Raw genomic sequence first — 21,977 nt, 5'->3', positions numbered from 1 at the left:
ACAAAATATTCAGACCCACTGCAAAATGTATAACGAAGTTAAATAGCTGAATACCAAAGATGATTAAACTTCCAGTACTTTTGGTTCGTCTGAAACAAGCTACTGTAGGCCTGCATCCAACGGGAGTCAATTACTGTTAAGGTTTGTCTGACGCCAGATGTTTATATTTTTTTGGTATATGTAGAGTCAAGCAATCACACATTTAGGAGTTGACCATGATAAGCTGCTTTTATGCAAAGAAACAGAGCTGATGTTACACACACACAGGCACTAGGAGCACTTGGTCTTAATGACTGATGCAACGTCAGTGCCTCTGGTGTGTGAATAATATTCGGAATTAATCTAAATCTACTTTAATCTAAATGTTATGTATGATTTGCTGTTATTATAGTAAGTATAGTAAGTTTTAACAATAGAGAGGACTAAAAGCAAGTGCCACAACTGTTTTATCTTACCTGGATTGTGATTTACCTTTCTGCCCTTTATGATTTAAAGCTGTCGTCTGGGGAGTCCCCGCTGTTTACTTCTGCCAGTTCCATGTATTAGAAGTAAGCCTTTCAAGGCATAAAGGGAGTAGGTGCATATGCTGATCATTGTGTACAGGCCAATGTCATTGCAACATCGGAAGGATTACTTTTGAGCTGTGGAATTGCTGGACGTGAGCACTAAGGAGTATATGGCTTCAGCCGTATCCTGCTCTCCGTACAACTCCTTTAATGGAGAAGTCCAGCAAAAAATTTTATTAAAGTATTGTATTTCCCCCCGAAAGTTATACAAATTACCAATATACACTTATTATGGAAAATGCTTATAAAGTGTTTTTTCCCCTGCACTTAATACTGCATCAAGGCCTCACTTCCTGGATAACATGGTGATGTCACGACCCGACTGCCAGAGCTGTGCAGGCTGTGGCTGCTGGAGAGGATGATGGCAGAGGGATGCTCAGTGTCCCCCTGCCATCATCCTCTCCAGCAGCCACAGCCCGCACAGCTCTGGGAGTCGGGTTGTGACATCACCATTTTATCCAGGAAGTGAAGCTGTGATGCAGTAGTAAGTGCAGGGAAAAAAGTATTTTATGTGCATTTCCAATAATAAGTGTATATTGGTGATTTGTGTAACTTTTGGGGGGCAATAAAATACTTTAATAAAAATTTTCGACGGACTTCTCCCTTAATGACTCTTGTGGCATCACCACTCCTGTGACATAATCATGCCATATAATGTCCTCCTCCAGCTTATGTTTCGGACAACGCTTTGGATATTATTAGCAGTGGCCTCATGATATCACATCTTTTCTGTTTCAATATCGCTTATTGAAGTTCACATGCTTGAAGACCATACAGTCCTCATGTCACCATGGTTATAAGGGTGATCAGGATTGGGGGACCTGGGAACTCTGTTCTAGTGAATAATAGAGGTCCCAGCAGTAGAGCACCCATTGATCTAAGTTTAATCACCTATCCTGAGGATAAGTCATAAATGTATTTAGTAGCAAACCCCCTTTTTAAGCTAGAATACTAATGCTATTAATACAGACTATGATATATCTGTGTAATCATTTGAGCAAATTCTACAGATCTGTAACCCAGTTTTAATGTAAAGAATTACATACAATTGTAACAGCAAGACAAATAACTGCACTAAACCTTTTCATGATTTACAATGGAAAAAGATAAAGTTGACATTTTCTTCTTGTATTTAAGTTAAAATTAGTGGGTGATATAAAAGCTAATTTTTAACATACTTAAGCAGATTGAAATCCTATTAATCTTTTCTTTTTTTCCCCCAAAATAAACCCTTCAACATTCTTTTCTGAACTGCAGCAATAAAGATTACACATTATATTTTAACCGAAAAGCCCACTTAAGCTAATTTTGGCTCTAAAGCAAATGTAAAGAGACAGGGGTCACTTAATAACCCTTCTGCTGTTCAGCCTCTCAGACAGTTACGCAGTGGTTACACAGCAATAAAGTGGACACAATTCGAATAGACTTTCCAGCGCCCAGACTCAATTTGGCTTCATTTTTCTGCACAAGTTCTCTGGGACACATTAAATGAGCCTCTAGATAGACTGATGCTTACAGAATTTTCCAACCACTGGACGGTTCCCAGCTTTTGAATGGTTACAGACATTTGTGACAACAAACACTTTTTTTTCCCAGACAGTGCAGTTGAAAGTTGAAGCTGTCTCTAGACGCTCACATATGAATTAATGTCTACAACTCTGTGTTGACTGATACATTTTTTTTTTCTACCACCCAAATACATAACAAACAAGTATTAACAGGATCTCATTTATACGTTTCTTTACAATTAAGTAGTCACATCTTGTCTGTGGGAAATAACCCCAAATGTAGGGACAAGCATTGTTACGTAGTCCAAGATGTGATTTTCTTTCAGTTCTGGCCTTTTCCTGATGCCAAGCACAATTTTCCGACCTAACACCGATTAACACATCCGTAGCCCTCTCTATAGCCACAGACCCACACCTACAGACATGACCACAGATGTGCACCTGTAACTGTAGGCAACCTGTCCACCTTAGCACAGACCCCTTCATTTAGCATAGGTGATTCACGGCACCGATTACAGCCCTAACACAGTTCCATGACACAGATGTGTTTATGAGGCATTAGAAATAAATGGGTCCTTTTCTCATCACATTTGTAGGTCAACATAAACTGATGTGTGAAAGGGGCCTAGGAATAATCTTGTTATTCAAAATTTCTATTATTGCTATTCTTTTTCCCAAAAACATTCTTGTTGATACCTGAAGACATTGGATGTCATGTTTTGTCATGATAAGATAGAAACAATAGTTCCAGATAGCCAAAGGCTAGCATACAGCTTATAAATGTTTTTCGAGTGAGGGCTTATCAGTTTAAAGTAGTAATGCATAATCTTAAGATTGGTTAAATTGAAACTATCAGCAGTTTAGAAGAATCTATCTTGCCTATATCTCCTTATACTGCAAGGGGCACTAAAGATGAATGTAAATTTTTTACCTTCATCCTCTGTACTGTTTGTGACATTGGGCATTTAATCCCTATGTCAATTAGGTAATTTAGTGCACTGGGGGCAGACTCTGTGACATGGGCTGAGGTGAATGTACTGCCAGAGGGAGGAGGTGAGCAGTGCCCATCAACTATTTATCACTGTTTGTATTGTAAACACTGATGGACCTTATATAATTTCCCTCTAAAATGTCTTCCTTACTTTAACTGTATATTGCCATGTAAACTAAGCAAGAAAAAAAAAAAAGTACTCCTTTCTACTTCATGTTGTACATTTACATCATGGAAGCAACATAATGATAGCTCAAGCAGTGTCAGCTCATCACTCATGTACTATGTGACACAATCATGGTGTGTTGAGGGATATCATAGTAAGCGGAAGCCTAATGAATTTCCTCAGGTCTAACTTCTTACTACACATATTAGGCCCTGTAATGTCTAGCGGGATGTCAATGAACTAGAAAAAACTGTAGATGTTTAATAACATTAGGAGAAGAAAAATACAATTTTTTTTTAAAAGGCCACACAGTAAGTAAGAAAAATTACTTATAAAATTTATTAGAAAAATGTGGATACAGTTAAACATTTTTACAAAACTTCCCAACCAGTCAGAATTTACAATTCTAAAGATTTGTTACTCTATGCATCCTGCACTACCATATTCAAGAGGAAGAAAACAAATGCACATTAAAAGTCATAAATATAGATAAACAGTACACTCTTAAATTAAAATATTAGAAAAATATTAATTGTTTTGTCAAAGAAATATAAAGTCATTATGTATACAAACAATATACAGGACTAGCCCTTTTTACCTTTGGAATATGCATACTAAACCAATGGCTAGTTATCATTCTTTGCAGAACATGTGCTACTTGTTCATCATATAATAGAAAATTGTCATCTCACACTTCTTCTCGCCATTGCCTCTCTAATTTGACGATCTAACTCACTAATGATCCGATCTTCATGAGTATAAACGCCTGTTCTTAACAAAGTGTCTCTTTCTTCGATTAGACGAGAGAGAAATTCATCCAAACCTTCATCTTGTGGCCTGGAACCTGATGCGGTCATTCTTTGTTCCTGACTTTTAGTGGTGTCAGGCTGTTTTCGGTCTTCTTGCAGCTTTAGCCTGATGGAAACAGAAAATTTCAATATTTTAAAGAAGTCCGGCAATTTTTTTTTTATTAAAGTATTGTATTGCGCCCCCTCCAAAACACAAAAAATTATACAAATTACCAATATACACTTATTACGGGAAATGCTTATAAAATGCTTTTTTCCCTGCACTTACTACTGCATCAAGGCTTCACTTCCTGGATAAAATGGTGATGTCATGCCCCGACTCCCAGAGCTGTGCGGGCTGTGGCTGCTGGAGAGGATGATGGCAGAGGGATGCTTAGTGTCCCTCCAGTGCCCTGTGTCCCTCAGTGTCCCCCTGCCATCATCCTATCCAGCAGCCACAGCCCATACAGCTCTGAATAAATACACAGATCCATATCGCAGAGACCCTGTTCCCAGACAAGCTCAAGGCCTGCTCTTAGCGATCACATGCTTGTCCACATACACATCCAAGTGAGATGGTTGTGTCATGCACTCCCACTGTCTGCCCTTAAAAGTATGCATGGACATGGCCGTGTATACACACACGCATACCAATGCTTTAGTATGATATATTTTTTGAGAAGTTATATGTTAATTTCTACAACTAGAGAAGTCAGTAAGCAGCTGTGTTAGTTTCATCCTGGAAAACCCTTTAAAGTGACACTGTCACCTTCTTTTTGCATTCTGACATCTCTACACAGGTGCAAAGGGTAAATTTAGCGGTTTTCATACCTTATTTTATATCATACGTCATGGTGCTTGTTCCAGTAAAAAGTCATCTTTTATCAACTGCAGATTGTGTTAAGTGGGCACATTGGAACAGGCTGGCCAAAAGGTCTAGACCCCACCCCCTTTACGTCGGCCAACCAATTGGCATCAAGGGGGAGGGGCCAATGGTGCCGTTGTGAGCGGGGCTAAGTGGCGCTAATGCCGCGAGGCCACGCCCACTTAATACAATCTGCAGTTGATAAAAGGACACTTTTTACTTGAACAAGCACCATGACGTATGATATGAAATAAGGTATGAAAAACGCTAAATATACCCTTTACACCTGTGTAGAGATGTCAGAATGCACAAAGGGGGTGACAGTGTCACTTTAAGTAGCCTACCCTTATTTATTTACATTGTTATTACTGCTACCTGCTAACTTGTAACCTCTTTTAAAATGGAATATATATATATATATATATATATATATATATATATATATATATATATATATATATATACATACATATATACACACACACACACACAGACTACAGGGAGTTTATCTTTGGTACCTATTTAGCTCATTCCTGATTTCCTCCAGTTCTAGCCGTTCATTCTTCACCATATCTTTCTCTTCTGCTGCCAGATAGCGTAGTCTCATTTGTTCAAGTTCTTCTTGCTGCTTTTTAAGTCTTGCCATAGCATTCTCTTGTTCGCGCTTTATTAAAAATATAAACAGAAGAAAAAAAAAATAGAATTTTGAAAAACAAAACAAAAACAATGAAACATAATAAGCCTATTAAATAACAAAACATGGATTGTTACACTTTCCTTACATGCATTAACAATATAAATCTGACCCAAAAAAAAAAAACGCATTTCCTTCTTTTAATAATGTTCTCTATGGGTACAAACCCACACACCGTATACACAGCAGATACGCAGCAAAAACGCAGCAGATTTGAAGCAGATTTGGTGGTGCAGATTTGATGCTGTGTCCAGTTATTTAGATCTAATCTGCTGCGTGTTTGTTGCGTGTTTGTTGCGTATTTGCTGCGTATCGCAGCAGTAAATAAGCTGCGTATACGGTGTGTGGGTTTGTACCCTTAGAGGTGAATGAAAAAGCCACATAACTATTACAATAGATTTGTAATGCTAGAATATAAGGCTTTTGTCTACCCTACTGGATCTGCAGTACCCACCAACAGATAACAAAGGTTAATCGTTCTGATGGTAAAAATGGCGCTGTATTCTATCACACCTGCCAAGGCTGCTGATAGATACTCTGATGGCAGTGTGAACGGACTGCAACACGCCTGCTATTCCTCTAGCATAGTTCTTATATTTACACTACAGTGTTAGATTTTTTTTTTAACTCTGTGCAACATTTTAAACCAGAAACATTGAAATATTGATAACTGAAAATGCTTCAAAAGGACTTGGACCTAGATTCATAAAGACAGTATTTTACATATTTTTCTGCTGTAAATAAAGAATTTATTTAACCTATATATTATCTAATGCTTTAGGAGTATTCCTATGTAAGCAATGTACAACTGGGTAGTTGGGGAATGTATAATTTACAGTAGACCGTTAAATTCCACAAATCAGTCAGTTCCCAAATAATTCGACTACAACTCACAATTACGTATTAGAATTGAAGACATTATGAAAGGTAGCGGGGTGCTGTGGGGGTTAGGGATTCTGCCTAGTGATTCCCTGAGCTATGCCTGGCTCCACGTTATAACATCAATCTTTCAGTTACATAAGCAGTATTTTAAGTTGTTCTATGTGAAAATTACTTTATCACTTTTCTATATCCTCAATGGTTTGGCAACCCAAGGCATTAATACGCAAACTCAATGGTTATATATGTAGAGATTGTTTGCTATAGTATTCTAATATGTACTGCAAGACAAATCATAGAGCACATACCAAAAAAAAACAACACAGCTAAAAGAGGGATGTATTTACAAATGAACCAGCTAGCAGTCTAAAAAAAGAAAAGAAAACGGTATGAAGACAATAACGTAATGTTATTATGACTAAATTAGATCTGAAATAATCAGGTCTGGGGTTTTGGGGTTTTTAACCTCTTCAAGACAGAGCCCTTTGATGCCCGAACGTCTGGGTCAAATTAATGCAATGTTTCTCCTCACCTTCTAAGAGCCATAGCGCTTTTATTTTTCCACCTACAGGGCTGGTTGGGGTGTCATTATTTGCGCCATGATCTCAAATTCTTTATTAATATCATATTAGTGTAACAGAAAAATTTTGATAGCTTTTTATTATTTTTTTTCTGATATAATATATATATATATTATATATGTAATAAAATCAGCAATAGTGGTGTGTGGTCTTTTTCTTTCAGTTTACGTGAGGGAACAATATTGTTATATTTTAATAGATCTGACAATTATGCACGCTACAATATATAATATGTTTATTTATTTTTAATGTTTTTATAATGGGCAAGGGGGTATTTTAAACTTTTATTGGGAGGGGGGTTTATAAGGGTTTTTTTTTAAACTTAAAAAAAATTATATATATATATATATTATTTATTTGTCCACCACCAGGATTTGTGTTGATTTTCTGTAACATCATTTTGACTAAAGAATGCTTATATTACAACACAGCTAAACTATTGCCAGTTTTTAGGAAGAAAATGCAAGTAACCAAACAGGCCCAAATAATTTATCAATTGTCTGGAGTGGAGGATATCCTAAGCAGACTGGAAAAAGAATCAAGGATGGAATGATGGGATGATGATAATATTAAAAATAATCATCATAAAAAACTTTTCCCATATGCTGATGGCCTATCTCTTGGCAGCCCACTATAATAAGTAGGTAGAGGTGACAACATTATGACGCCCCACCATGCATTCATGTAACAGATACACTGATTCAGCATTCACTATTTACTTATTCACATAATAGTACCGTCAAAGGCAGCCAAGAACACAGCTTTCACCAAACTGATAGAAATTGCTGAGAGGACACTACAAATAAATTCTAATGTCCGTTCTGTTATCACAGCCCTTAATGTCTTTGACACTTCCCCTTCATATATTGTAAGCACAACTAAAAAGGAATATAAAATACAAGCTATGTGGAATAGAAAGCAGATAAAAAGCATTATCTACACTTCAGAAAGATGCAGCTATTACTAGTTTATCAGTAGCCCTCTTACAGTAGGATGCCAAGTAGTCTTTGTTTCCATCACATTTTCAACACTTGCTGGGTGCTAGATTTCCTTCTACCCTAGTGCTGAAAGTGCAGAAATCCAGCCATAAATATAGTAAAGTGTCTTAAGGAGTCATAAGTCTTTCGGTCAGGCAAAACATACAGGATGGTTGTGCATTTGACATAAATTCTGCAAATAAATAAATAAAATAAATGTATTGTATCCCACAAGCAAAATCTAGGAACCCAGAAACATCAGCGTGCATGCGGCCTCCACTGCATGACTGTCTCTATCCCTAATCCCTTTACACTGTGTAACAGACAGCGAGAGTGGACCCACTCTGCTACTCAACTGGTTTGGCTTTGACCCATATGAGTTCCCTATAGGTTTTAACCCTACATATCCCGCTCCAGGGTGCAGAAACTGGACTTCTGTGGCTAGAGAGCACCACGTGACTCCACAAGTATGGTCCCACTGTGAGCAGCAGCTGGTTCCCAAGAACCAGGCAGAATCGGTGCAATGCACCAGGGAACAGAGCAAGTATGTGTAGTCAACAAGCCGGGTCATTAACAGGAGAGTAAGAGAAGTACCAGGAAAGACCGGTAACATAGTAGGACAAGCAAAAGATCAGGACAGGTGGCTTAAGAGGCAGGTTACACAATCAGAGTTGGCAACAGGAGAAGTACACAGTACAGACAAGAGTCAGGCAATAAGTGTAATCCAAAGAACAGGCACAGGTCAGGATACACAGTCAGCAGAATGGCTGAAACCCAATTATGTTCAGTCAGAAAGCAGAAGGTGGAGCTGCTTTAAATATGTGCAGGTGTCTCTGGATTGGCAGATGGCAGTAGCAGGTGAAGACCAGCTGCCTCTATAAATCCAGAGCAGTTGCCCACTTGCACACCCTAGTGGTCAGGAGTGTCACTGCAGCAGAAGCTGGAAGAAGCCACTAGAAGCTTCAGGATGAGCATGGGGCACAGAACAGGACGGTGAGTCTAGTTCCGCAGAGTTACAAACAGAGTTTAAGGCCATTTTATTTCTCCATACTGTATCATGTGTCTGTTTTATATGAATTGGTTTTGTGGCTAGTGATTGGCTGTGTAAGCAGTTCTTGCAGGGTGGACATGTCACAAAAAACAGGAAAAGGGGAGGGGGGGGGAAGGATGTTGGATCAGCAGCTAAAGGGGACTAATTCGGAGTATGGATGAGCGAATTTACAGTAGGAACGAAACGCTTCACTAGGCTTGGCCATCGGGTGGTCAGCCTGCTGCTTTTGAACTCCATGTCCTGGGGAACTTCTCCCAGTTTGCCAGAACTGGATCAAGCTTTTCCAGGCACCCAGAGATGTACAGCACAGAGTTCAACGGCAGCAGGCTGAAACGCAGACTGAGCAGCAAATCGCTTCATTAGTACTATAAATTCTCGCATCCCTAATCCAGAGCTAATTTACATTTTTTTCTGGACCTACAATACTCTTATACTCAATACATTAAATTTAATATAGCGAAAACTACATCATAGTTCAGCATTTGTGCAAGAACCAAATAGGAACCAATCCAGTGCGGATATAGCTCACAGATGCACCAGATAGATCAACTAGGCAGCTTCCCTACCATACCAGCATTGTCTTCAGAGGTAAATGTATATGCAAGAAAAACATTTTTATTCGGGTGTGCAAGGCAGTGAGAGAGCTGGAACTAGTCATTTGGGCGGAGAGCTGGCTCTCTAAGGGGATGATTGACAAAGGCCACTAATGTCATTAGACTAGTCAGTGATAGGTCTGCCTCGCACACCAGAATTTAAAAAAATAAAAAATCCTGCATATACACATACCGATGAAGACGACACTGATATGGTAGTTGAGCTGCGTAGTCGATCTATTTGGTGCAGCTGGGAGCTCTAGGAGCGCGATCATGCTGATTCGTCTCCTTTTAAGTCCATTAAAAAAATTATTCCAGGAAATACAATGATTTAGTTGCTCTAGACAATACAATATATGTATCCCTGTATGAATTCAGACATACACTTAAGCAAAAGAAAATAAGTCAGAGAAAAGTTTCACATTGTTTAACAACCATGATATATTTTTATTATTCTAAAGCATTTCAGCTTGTATGCTTCAATTCCTGCCTCTTTACTGAATATTTTTATTGCACACATCTCTACTGCCAATCCCTGCAAAGCATATGCTACTGAGTGAATAATTAGCTTTTAGCTTATTATTATCCATTTAGCTAGTCCAGATACCAACAGATTCTAATACTTTTTTAAATCAATATAACCCTTAGAATTCATTCCTAAAGCTTGGCCTGTACAGTTTTAACCTCCTTCCAGGACTGAAGAGGTTGATATGTCATAAAGACATGCCAACCCAGCAAGTGTAAAAGGACAAACGGCTCCTCAGTCAAGCAATCACAATTTTTATTTTACCATAGCTGCCTATAAATCCTGAGAAGAGCGGTAAACACACATACAGTAGACTAAACAATCACTACATAGTGGCCACCGCTCACTCTCCCACTCATACATACCAAGGCAGTCTGTGGGAAAATAATGCCTCTCCTGCTAAGGAACTCAAGTCAAGTTTTCTGAAAATAACCCAGATCTGACAAGGCAGTAGGAGGGCCTGGATGGTTTCAAGACACAGTTTTCAACCTACCCAAGATTCCGACTAATATATTTCTAAACAAAGCCTTGCTTCCCATGTTTGGCCAAAGGACTTAATAATGAATCAAATTAATTATAGTGAGTGGATAAGCTTGGGACAGGAGAGGGACAAGCCAGATGTCAGACAGAAAAATGTGCGCTGAGCAAACGCAGAAAAAGAGCTTGTTGTTTGATTAGACGACAAATGACCTGGACATGCCTCTCTTATTTGCCCTTACAAAAAGAAGGGAGAGAGATAGGCAGCATCCAGACAGCTTTAGATAATTGACATTTATGTGGCCCTGTACTACATCCAAAACCATGCAATTCTGTCCTGCACATCATCAACTACACTAGGGGGAAAATATGTATGTATGCATTTTATAGTAACGGACTAAATAAAAAAGGGGGAAGACAACTTTCCCTTTTTTTTTTTTCACCTTTTCATTTTCAAATGGTTATCCTCACTTTCCAAGAGCCATAATAAACACAGCCGTTGATGGCCTTTAAGCTAATTGGTTGTTACAGTTTTTTCAATTAAGGGACCTGTTTGCTATATGGAGACTTATTTTATGGCAATTCTCCATAAGAAAGAATGTGTAAATTAGATGCTATTCACCAAATCAAAATCCCCACCTAGGATGAGACACCTATATGTAGATGCTCTTTAAAGGGAAACTTATCAGCAGGTTAAACAAACCTTTCTAATGATAATCAATGGAGCTGGCCAGCCGAGGCGGATCAGTGCTATGGGTGCGGGCAGTGCTCCGGCCTCACCTGTATAGCACAGAGGAAACCATTACACTACGGACATGCAGAAAAAAAAAAAATGTGCACACACTTTGGCTAAAGTTTCTGTTGTTACATATATGAAATCACGACAGCATCTCGGCAACTTGGTGGATATCAGCTGTAGTAGAATGCACTCCTAACCCAGCTATTTAACCCCTAGGATATCACAGTCAAGGCAACTGTGCAGCCTGGATAAAAAGATGGAGACTGTCTCTGTCACCCACCCAATGATGATGGAAGCAGGTGACCTAGTAAAGGCTTCTCAGCCTGCTATCTTAGTAATCCTAGTGCAATGTTCCAAAGGAAGGGTTCCTCTTCTCACCTTCTGCAAAGATCAACTTGGTCAACTAAGGTTTTCTATACAAAAAGGATAATGGTCAGCGGAAAATGCCGATATCGGCTGTTTTGGCAGACAAGAGGCTGTAAATTATAGGGGAATGATTGTTTGCAATTGGAGAGTAAAGTCTTTTTACTTGGTCATGTATTTAAAAAAAATCAGTTCATGGTTGGCTGTAAAAGAAAACTTTTCAGAAACATTTTTTTTTTCTCTCTTTAAATGCAATGACCTGGTAGTTTAGCCTGGCATATCACTTATAGGATTGTTGGTCTGCCATGTTGTGGCTGTTCAAAATAGCTCTATGATCAAAGTTTCAAACAATGTTTTTATTGCCAAATTAGAGAAAAGAACAATGTGTAAATCACACCCCATACAGAACAATAGACAGCTATGAAAATAATGTGATATAATGTGCTACCAATAACCCATTATGATGGTTTATGAATTCTATAAAACAAGAATAAAAGAGACAAAATAGACAAGGGAAAAACATAAGAAAATGATGAAGATGGATGTGGGTGGGGGTGCTGGGTAAAGGGTGCTAAACCCTTTTTAGGCAAACTCCACAAACTTCAGTCTATTTAGGGGCATCAGTACATTTATCTAGGTTTACTGTCTGTTTAATGGTTAGATAGGGCTGCATATAGCTATTTACATTCATAGGCCAGGTTCAGACTATGTAACTGTGCGGCTGTAATTGTGCGGCGGTATTTTTGGTGGTTCATGCGTACGCTGGAAAGTATAGGATATACGGCTGCACAGTGCACACTATGTATGAATCTACGGCCCGATCGTAAACGGACCCGTAAAAAATGAACAAGACCATTGTTTGCGGCTGGACATGCGGCCGTGGATTGACAGGCGATCCGTACGGAGTACTTCAAAAATAGCCGGCAATGATGCCGAATGCCGATGCCTCTAATAGTTAATATATTAAATTAATAAAACACATTTTCTTTGTAATAAAGTGCCTTTCGTTGGTCAATAATTTAATTCTAACGAATCCATCATTTTGCAATTAAATATACTGTTAAAATAAATAGATATATAAATAAATGTATATATTTATATATATATATTTATTTTTTGACAGTATATTTAATTGCACAATGATGGATTCCTTAGAATTAAATTATTGAACAACGAAACTGAATTTATTTAATCGAAAATGTGTTTTATTAATTAAATATTAATTAGTACAGGAAGCTCCATAAGTTAATTCATATTGCCGGCAAGAGCTTTCTGTACTAATCATCACTTTAATGAAAACATCAAATGTTTCTTCTAATTATGTTATCACAATAGCATTATTACAAGAAACATTTAGAATTATATGTGCGCTCAGCTGATTGGCTCAGCGCACATATAATGAGCCGGTCCGCAGTACAGTGACTTCATTGTGCTGCGGACCAGCGAAGAGACAACATCGGGGTGAGTATAGAGCTCTCCCCACCCCCTCCCCAGCACTGCACCCCTCCCAGCAAGGAAGGGGGGGGGGTCAGTTAACCCCTTCCTTGCTGGGATGGGTGCAGTCTGACATCAGTCTGGCCCCCAAGGGGTTAAGGGGGATGCAATACATCCTCCCTTAACCCCTTGGGGGCCAGACTGTAAGCAGCGATCTGTAAAGATGCTGCATACTGTAAGGAGCACAACACCGCTCACAATGATGGGTGTTGTGCTCCCGTTTGTGTGTTTTTTGTGTGTTTCTCCCTTTTTGTTTTTCAGATATCGGTATCCTGGGGATTACGTCGGATTCAGTGGACTACGTCGATGACCAGCGTTTTTTTTTTTTATAAAATGGTCAATGAGGGTTGTGGGGGTGTTTTTATTTTAATAAAAAAAATTTTTAACTTGTGTCTTGTCTTTATTTCCTTACTTTATAGACTTAGTAGTGGAAGCCGTCTAATAGACGGAATCCATTACTAAGTTGGGGCCTAGTGTTAGCCGGTATAAAATGGCTAACACTAACCCCCTATTATTACCCCAGTACCCAATGCCACCAGGGGTACTGGGAAGAGCCGGGTGCCAGTGGTCCCGGAGCGTCAAAATTGGCGCTCCTGGACCGGGCGGCAGCAGGCTGGTAAGATTTAGGCTGGGGAGGGCCTAAACCAATGGCTCTTCCCACCCTGGTGTTACCAGGCTGCTGTCGTTTGGTTTTTAACCCGGCTGGTTATAAAAATAGGGGGGACCCTATGCGTTTTTTTAAAATTATTTATTTATTTAAAAAAAAAAAAAAAAAAAAACGCATAGGGTCCCCCCTATTTTTATAACCAGCCGGGTTAAAAACCAAACGACAGCAGCCTGGTAACACCAGGGTGGGAAGAGCCATTGGTTTAGGCCCTCCCCAGCCTAAATCTTACCAGCCTGCTGCCGCCCGGTCCAGGAGCGTCAATTTTGACGCTCCTGGACCACTGGCACCCGGCTCTTCCCAGTACCCCTGGTGGCATTGGGTACTGGAGTAATAATAGGGGGTTAGTGTTAGCCATTTTATACCGGCTAACACTAGGCCCCAACTTAGTAATGGATTCCGTCTATTAGACGGCTTCCACTACTAAGTCTATAAAGTAAAGAAATAAAGACAAGACACAAGTTAAAAAATTTTTTTATTCAAATAAAAAACACCCCCACACCCCTCATTGACCATTTTATTAAAAAAAAAAATTATAAAAAAACGCTGGTCATCGACGTAGTCCACGGAATCCGACGTAATCCCCAGGATACCGATATCTGAAAAACAAAAAGGGAGAAACACACAAAAAACACAGAAACAGGAGCACAACACCCATCATTGTGAGCGGTGTTGTGCTCCTTACAGTATGCAGCATCTTTACAGATCGCTGCTTATAGTCTGGTCCCCAAGGGGTTAAGGGAGGATGTATTGCATCCCCCTTAACCCCTTGGGGGCCAGACTGATGTCAGACTGCACCCATCCCAGCAAGGAAGGGGTTAAGTGACCCCCCTTCCTTGCTGGGAGGGGTGCAGTGCTGGGGAGGGGGTGGGGAGAGCTCTATACTCACCCCGATGTTGTCTCTTCGCTGGTCCGCAGCACAGTGAAGTCACTGTACTGCGGACCGGCTCTTTATATGTGCGCTGAGCCGATCAGCCAATCAGCTGAGCGCACATATAATTCTAAATGTTACTTCTAATAATGCTATTGTGATAACATAATTAGAAGAAACATTTGATGTTTTCATTAAAGTAAAGTGATGATTAGTACAGAATGCTCTATTACCGGGAATATGAATTAACGGCTTATGGAGCTTCCTGTACTAATTAATATTTAATTAATAAAACACATTTTGGATGAAATAAATTCAGTTTCGTTGTTCAATAATTTAATTCTAACGAATCCATCATTGTGCAATTAAATATACTGTTAAAAAATAAATATATATATATATAAATATACATTTATTTATATATCTATTTTTTTTAACAGTATATTTAATTGCAAAATGATGGATTCCTTTAAATTTAATTATTGAACAACGAAAGGCACTTTATTACAACGAAAATGTGTTTTATTATTTTAATAGATTAACCATGAGAGACATCGGCATTAGTGCAGAGGATCGCAAACCCCGGTAATAGCGATTCATGTAAACTGTGTTCACTGCTTTCCCAGATGCATCCAGAGGTGTTTGCATCACTTTCTTAAGATTTTATTTTTAGTTGAACCAGATTTCCAAGTAAATGACCGTATGTTTTGAGCCGAATGTCTATTTTTTCCCACGGCCGTAGTTTTATCCGCACATTTACAGCCGCATAAAAAATACAGCCGCACAGTTACATAGTGTGAACATATACTATATGGCTATGTGCTAAAAGGTACACTTTATATTTTAGTCTTCTGTTCTTTTAGACGTAAACCTCTAAGCTTCATTAACAGCCTGTGACACATTCTGGTGTGATTAACATTAAATCCATACAAAACACAGGCTACAGTTAAAGAGAAAAAAAATGCTCGAGTGATGGTAATAAGTCAAGATTTATTATTTTTTTAATGAACAAAATGCAGAAAGGGATCTCTCAAATCACAAAGAAGGCAGCTTTTCCAAATGTTTACTCTTTAGGCTAAGTCTTACAATAATTCACTAAACGGACTTAGCACAGGCGCACGTTAGTAATGGAAATCATTACTCACTCCTTGCTGGCACTGGGCACTCGCACAAGCCAGCCGTCTAAGCCGCTTACCAGTTGGGCTTTGTCTTTAACATTTATTAACAATAAGATATCAAGTCCAACATCTAATTTGCATTAGGGTTTGTATTATGGAAAGACATGTACAGCGCTTAGGTGTAACAAATGACTGGCACGGGCAGCTTTCCAAGTGTGGTAATAATTATTCGCTAGATATATTGTTTGAAGAAAGCATTTTCTTACTTGCAGAAATAAATGTGTGAAAGCATATGTGCCAGACAGAAGAGTGCTGGGATTTCTAACAAGGATATAAAATCATCAAACAGTCCCAGCTACTTCTGAATATCACCCTTCGATCTACATCAATGGGCGAGTAAAATGCACTCCAACTTGGCCAGAAATCCCCTGCTACATTATGAAAGCAGTGGTTATCTAAAAACTATGGGTGTTTACACACTTTGGGATTCTTGGCAAATTACACAATACTGCAGCATGAGAGGTCTCAAAAATTACCCTTCATGCTCATTAACCTCCTAATGACAGTCGATACACCCTTTTACGACGGTGATGGGGGGTCCCTATTTTAGGTCAATGCCTTTTAACGGTGGGCCCGGGGAGCAGACGGAATCAGGGTCAGGACCCCACGCAGACCGCTCACACCGGGCTGGAACAGACCGGACCATCCCGATACCCCGGATCACCGATCCACAGCCGCTCCCAGGGAGGAAGGAGGACGGACCCCGATCGACCCGGCTAAGAGGCAAGATATACTTTAAAATATTCTTCGGGGGTCTCCTCTTCTCCAAGACGGATCCCCCACCTCTCCTGCCTTCCCGAAGGGACAGGAAAAGCACTGGTGATTGTCGGAAGGGGTGGGGCTTTTAACCTCTCGTGTTTGTGCTTTTCCTGTCCCTAGGGAACAAGTTAACTCCTGTGGTGCCATCGTGAAGATGAGGAGAGAAAAGATGTTGCGGGTCCCTGTGCAGGAGCTTAGCTGCCCCCACTGTACCTATAAGGAATGGAGGATAGATTAACTCTTCACATGCTGCAATCAGTTTGTGACCACAACATGTAAAGGTTATACAGTGCTGTATACCTACCATTGGCTTCTAGAAGATGTTATCTTTGGTCTGATTGTTATTGTGAAGGCCCCCAGGGCTGCTATGGATGCCTGTGTACCCAGCTGTTTCTGCAGCACAGCTGGGTACAGGGTCTGTAAGCATGTTGCTGACAGGATCAAAAGAAGCTGTAATACACTGCCCTAGATAACTAGTGTAGTGTATTATAGTTGTGATCTAAGGATCACTGTAAAAGTGTCTGTGGGACATGAAATAAAAAGTAAAAAAAAAAAAAAAATAGCACTAAATAATTTCACCCATAAAATAAAATACTTTACTCACTTCCATTTTTCTAAATAAATATCTCTGTGTTCATTATGACCTGAACAATATCTTTATTTTATTATTCAGCCTGCACAGTGAAAGCGGTAAAAAAAATAAAAACACACTGCGATTCTACTGTTTTGTTAATCTGCCCACACAAAAAATAAGCCCTCATATGGTCCTCAATGGAAAAATTAAAAGGGTATACCACTAGAAAGGCGACCACGGAAAAACAAACAAAAAAATAAGACTTCATCATTAAAGGAGAAGTTCAGCGAAAATGTTTATTAAAGTATTGTATTGCCCCCCAAAAGTTATACAAATCCCCAATATACACTTATTACTTATTACGGGAAATGCTTATACAGTGCTTTACCCTGCACTTACTACTGCATCAAGGCTTCACTTCCTGGATAAAATGGTGATGTCACGACCCGACTTCCAGAGCTGTGCGGGCTGTGGCTGCTGGAGAGGATGACGGCAGAGGGATGCTCAGTGTCCCTCCAGTGCCCTGTGTCCCTCAGTGTCCCCCTGCCATCATCCTCTCCAGCAGCCACAGCCCGCACAGCTCTGGGAATCAGGTCGTGACATCACCATGTTATCCAGGAAGTGTTTAAAAGGCCATAGCACTTGCATTTTTTTTTACCTAGAAACCCACATGAGCCCTTATTTTTTGCGCCACTAATTGTACTTTGCAAAGACAGGCTGAATTTTTGCATAAAGTACACTGCGAAACCAGAAAAATATTTAATGTGTGGTGAAATTGAAAAAAAACAAAAAAAACAAAACCAACTCATTTCTTTTATTTGGAGGGTATTTGTTTCTACGCCGTAAACGCTGGGGTAAAACTGATATGTCATGCATGTTCCTCAAGTCGGTACGATTAAAACGATATATAACATGTATAACTTTTCTTTTATCTGATGACCTGTAAAAATTTGAACCATTGTTAACAAATATATGTTCCTTAAAGTCACTATTCCCAGGCTTATAGCGCTTTTATCCTTTGGTCTATGGGGCTGTGTGAGGTGTCATGTTTACTTTCTATCGGTATCTTGATTGCGCTTATGCGACTTTTTGATCACTTTTTATTACATTTTTTCTGGATTTGATGCGACCAAAAATGGGCAATTTTGCACTTTGGATTTTTTTTGCACTTACCATGCGAGATCAGGAATGTGATAATTTAATAGTTCGGGCGATTACGCGCGTGGCGATACCAAACATGTTTGTTTATTTATATTTATAAAATGGGAAAAGGGGGGTGATTTGGACTTTTATTTGGGGAGGGGATTTTTTATTAATAAAAACACTTTTTTACTTTTATTTTTACTTGAAGTTCCCCTGGAGGACTTGTATATAAACAGCATTGATCTCTCATAGCGATCAATGCTGTGTATATACACAGCAAAGATCATTGTACTTGGTGATAGATTGCTGTGGCCTGCTGCAGGCCACAGCAATCTATTGCCGAGCCGGGATCAGCATCATCGCGAGCCCCGGCACGGGCAGAAGAACGGATCACCCGTCCACGATCGCATCGCAGGGTGGAGATCCGACCGACTAGACACCAGGGACGTGCAGTACTAAGCACTTTAATGCAGTTTTCAGGTTTGACAGCTGCATTGAAGTGCTTAATTAGCCGGCGCGGCAACAGGACCCGCGCCGGCTAATAGAGGCACTGCCCGACTGCAGATTGCAGCCGGGAGCGGTGCCGTTCAGAGCGGGGTCTGAACTCCCCCTTTTCTCCCCCCCCCCTCGCCACCATGATGTACCAGGTACGTCATGGGACGCTAAGGGGTTAATATACATAACATTTTCTATCCCCCCTCCCTTAACCCCCTACACCCCTCCCCCCTCAACCCATACCCCTGGATCAAGTAGACTGGATAAATTAGGGGGGGGGGGGGAGCTAAGCACAAGAACACTCACCTGTTTTATTCTTGCTAGTTCCTTCAGTGCTCTTCCCCATTGCTGCTTATAGTGCAACTTAGATTTTGTTGTAGATTCCAACTTCCTTTCAAGTTCAACCTATTGACGATAGAAAGTCTCAAATTAAATATGTACCAGAAGTGAATAAAATAAACAAAAAAAATATACTAATTTGCACGATGCAGCCACTGCAGTGAAGTAAAATGACCATAATTACTCGCATAGTTTGATTGCATTTACATGATGCATCCTACTCTATACCCAGGATACGCACTCTTCTGTGGGACATAACAACTCATCACTTAGCACATTAATTTGTCCCAATGATCTTAAAAGTGAGGATGTTGTCCAACACAATAACTCGAGTAGCTGTTGGAAAGTTGTAAGATGGTTGACGTTCTTTAAATAGAACCTTTCCAGTGATGGATCGTGGCTCCAGGATCCTCTCTCAGCCAATGTCACGACTCAGTTTATTGACTGTTAGCTCAGCCAATCAGTGACTGAGGCAGGACACCACTGCAGTCACTGATAGGCTAAGCATGCAAACCATCAGCCGGGAAGGCATTTGCCCACTTGTCGTGAAATGCCTTCCTCCTGGGGTCTCGAAGCCAGTGTAGCTGCGCAGGCACATGGAGATTTCGTATTAAAGTTTCCCCCTGCTAGTTGCCAAATAAAACAAAATGGCTGGACTTCTCCTTTAAGAATCTAACTTAAAGTTGTGATTTATACAGTGAAAAGCCTAAGCTACTGACATAGCTGGACATGCAATAAGTGCCTCAGTGACTCAAACAAATGTCCAGTTAAAAAAGGTCATGAGACGAATAAAAAAAAAAATCTACATTCCACAGTTTTTCTCTATCACAAGTTGTATGTTCCCTTTCTGCAATTCTGTACATTATGTGCCGACAGCTCATAGGTCTGGTGAGGCATTTTCAGTCACTCACGTTAGGCATTTGGTTGGAGGGGGTGTAGACAGAGGCGGGTACAAAGTCTGTATCAAAATGCTTATTTTTACTTGCCATAGCTGATCTGTTATAACTGAATGTGAGCCAACCTGGCCTTGTTTTAGGAATGTACTTTCTCAGTCTCAAACAGAGAAACAAGTTGGCTAAAACACTCAGCAGACAAGGTTTTACTCTTTATTTTAATAAAATGATAGCGAGTTTAAAGAAACAGAAATGTCAGCCCTCCTTTACCGCGCACTTTCAAAAAGAAATTGGGTCCAAAATAAATAAATTATATATCTAACTCTGCTCAAAAATGAACCCTCTGCTGTGTTGACTAGTTAATATCAATAAAGGAAGGGAAAATGAATGGCTGTGTTTGTGTGTATAAGGCAAATAATAACAGTGCTGTTACCGACTCTCTATAAAAGATTAGAAGACTGTGTTTATACTGAAAGCTGTTACACGAATGATTAAGTAGTTTTGTAATATAGGAGTTCAATACAACTAAAATCTGTCATTGTTTACATTGTGGAAAAACACTGAAAACCGCAAAATAATGAAAATCATGACTTTGACGAGTCACTTGACTTGTTATTAAAGAACATATGCTGAAAGGGAACTACTGCATTACTTCTCAGCATTAACAGTATGGAGATCATAGGTTGGAGCGACAAATAATTCACATGACAATGCAGGAAGGTTACCAGGGAGCACACAGTGTGACTATAAGTTGGATATGTGAGGGGCCGTGACATTACATAGAGAGGAGATTTAGCCTACAACCCCATTGAACAAACATGGAATAGAATAAATGACTTTGCACATTATTCCACAGTCCATGATCAGAGTATCCCATGAGTCACCACTATGTAACATTTTGCCATGATGTTTGGTTTAGAATATGCATTTCTCTTTTAGGGATTCTGAGTTAATGAAAGGGAAGAGGGACTAAGGCTTTTTATCTGTTTGTCAGATCAACTACAAAAAGGCCACTTCACCAGTAGGACCCAGCATATCTTTGAACTATGTAGATTGTCCAATTGTTTCAATGGGAATGGTTAAAGAGAATGTGTTAGCCCTGGCAGTGGGCCAGAACCCACCTTACCCTGGAATACAGCGTGAGATGGTTACCCTCTCCTGGTGTTCCCGATACGGATGTCAATCCGGCCACGTAGCAACTGCTCTTCTGGCTCTGGTCCCTAGCTTTGTCGGAAACCAGAGGGCATCAGGGGAGCAGGTAAGTATGGCTACCTTATTGGGGGTTTTTAATTTTTTTTTTTTTACTATACCAGCAGCAGCACACTTAGATTTTACAAGACCAGGGACTCCATGCTCGCACTTGTCATATACTTTAATGGTAATCAGTATCACAGTGGATTTCACTGCAAAATTTGCAGCAGGAAATCTGCTGCAATATAATACATGTGAATGGACCATACATATTCAAGAAAAATAGACTCTAAACCCTGACTTGGACAGAACTAGCCAACTGTGTGATTTGTTTTGTGCCTATCGACTCCCAACAGATGATGTTAGGGAAGAAAGGAGATATTCTTGGGATTGGATATCCTGAATTATGATGCCCATTACCTTTTGTTTTGCCAAGAGATAAGCCAACACACAATAAAACCATATGCATGTTGAGCCAAGCAAAGCATGTAGGAATTAAGATGAAGAGTTGTTGGTCAAATTAGGGTTTGGCCAACAGGAATTTAAGAGGTATGGCCATCTTCACCTTTAGATGTGATTTGTGTATGCAGTTTCCCTAACATTTATAGTTTG

The 21,977-nt window shown here is 39.8% G+C and overlaps 1 protein-coding gene across 4 annotated transcripts in view; it reads right to left on the bottom strand.

Annotated features, from left to right (window-relative positions):
- CEP120 (centrosomal protein 120) overlaps positions 1-21,977 on the bottom strand; it is a 91,396-nt gene that overhangs the window by 16,221 nt on the left and 53,198 nt on the right. For 3 of the 4 annotated variants that reach the window (XM_069962646.1, XM_069962644.1, XM_069962648.1), the window contains exons 18-20: positions 19,249-19,347; positions 5,403-5,548; positions 4,055-4,146 (exon numbers count right to left, since the gene is read on the bottom strand). In XM_069962646.1, the coding sequence (XP_069818747.1) occupies positions 4,055-4,146; positions 5,403-5,548; positions 19,249-19,347 (337 nt within the window). Of the gene's footprint in view, positions 1-3,547; positions 4,147-5,402; positions 5,549-19,248; positions 19,348-21,977 lie in introns of those variants that run through there. The other variant, XM_069962647.1, reaches the window with a different exon arrangement.

The sequence above is a fragment of the Dendropsophus ebraccatus genome, chromosome 3 (genome assembly GCF_027789765.1).
Source record: "Dendropsophus ebraccatus isolate aDenEbr1 chromosome 3, aDenEbr1.pat, whole genome shotgun sequence".
Classification (NCBI taxonomy): domain Eukaryota; kingdom Metazoa; phylum Chordata; class Amphibia; order Anura; family Hylidae; genus Dendropsophus; species Dendropsophus ebraccatus.
Note: the sequence above shows the minus strand (reverse complement) of the source record. Positions and strands in the feature narration are given on the sequence as shown.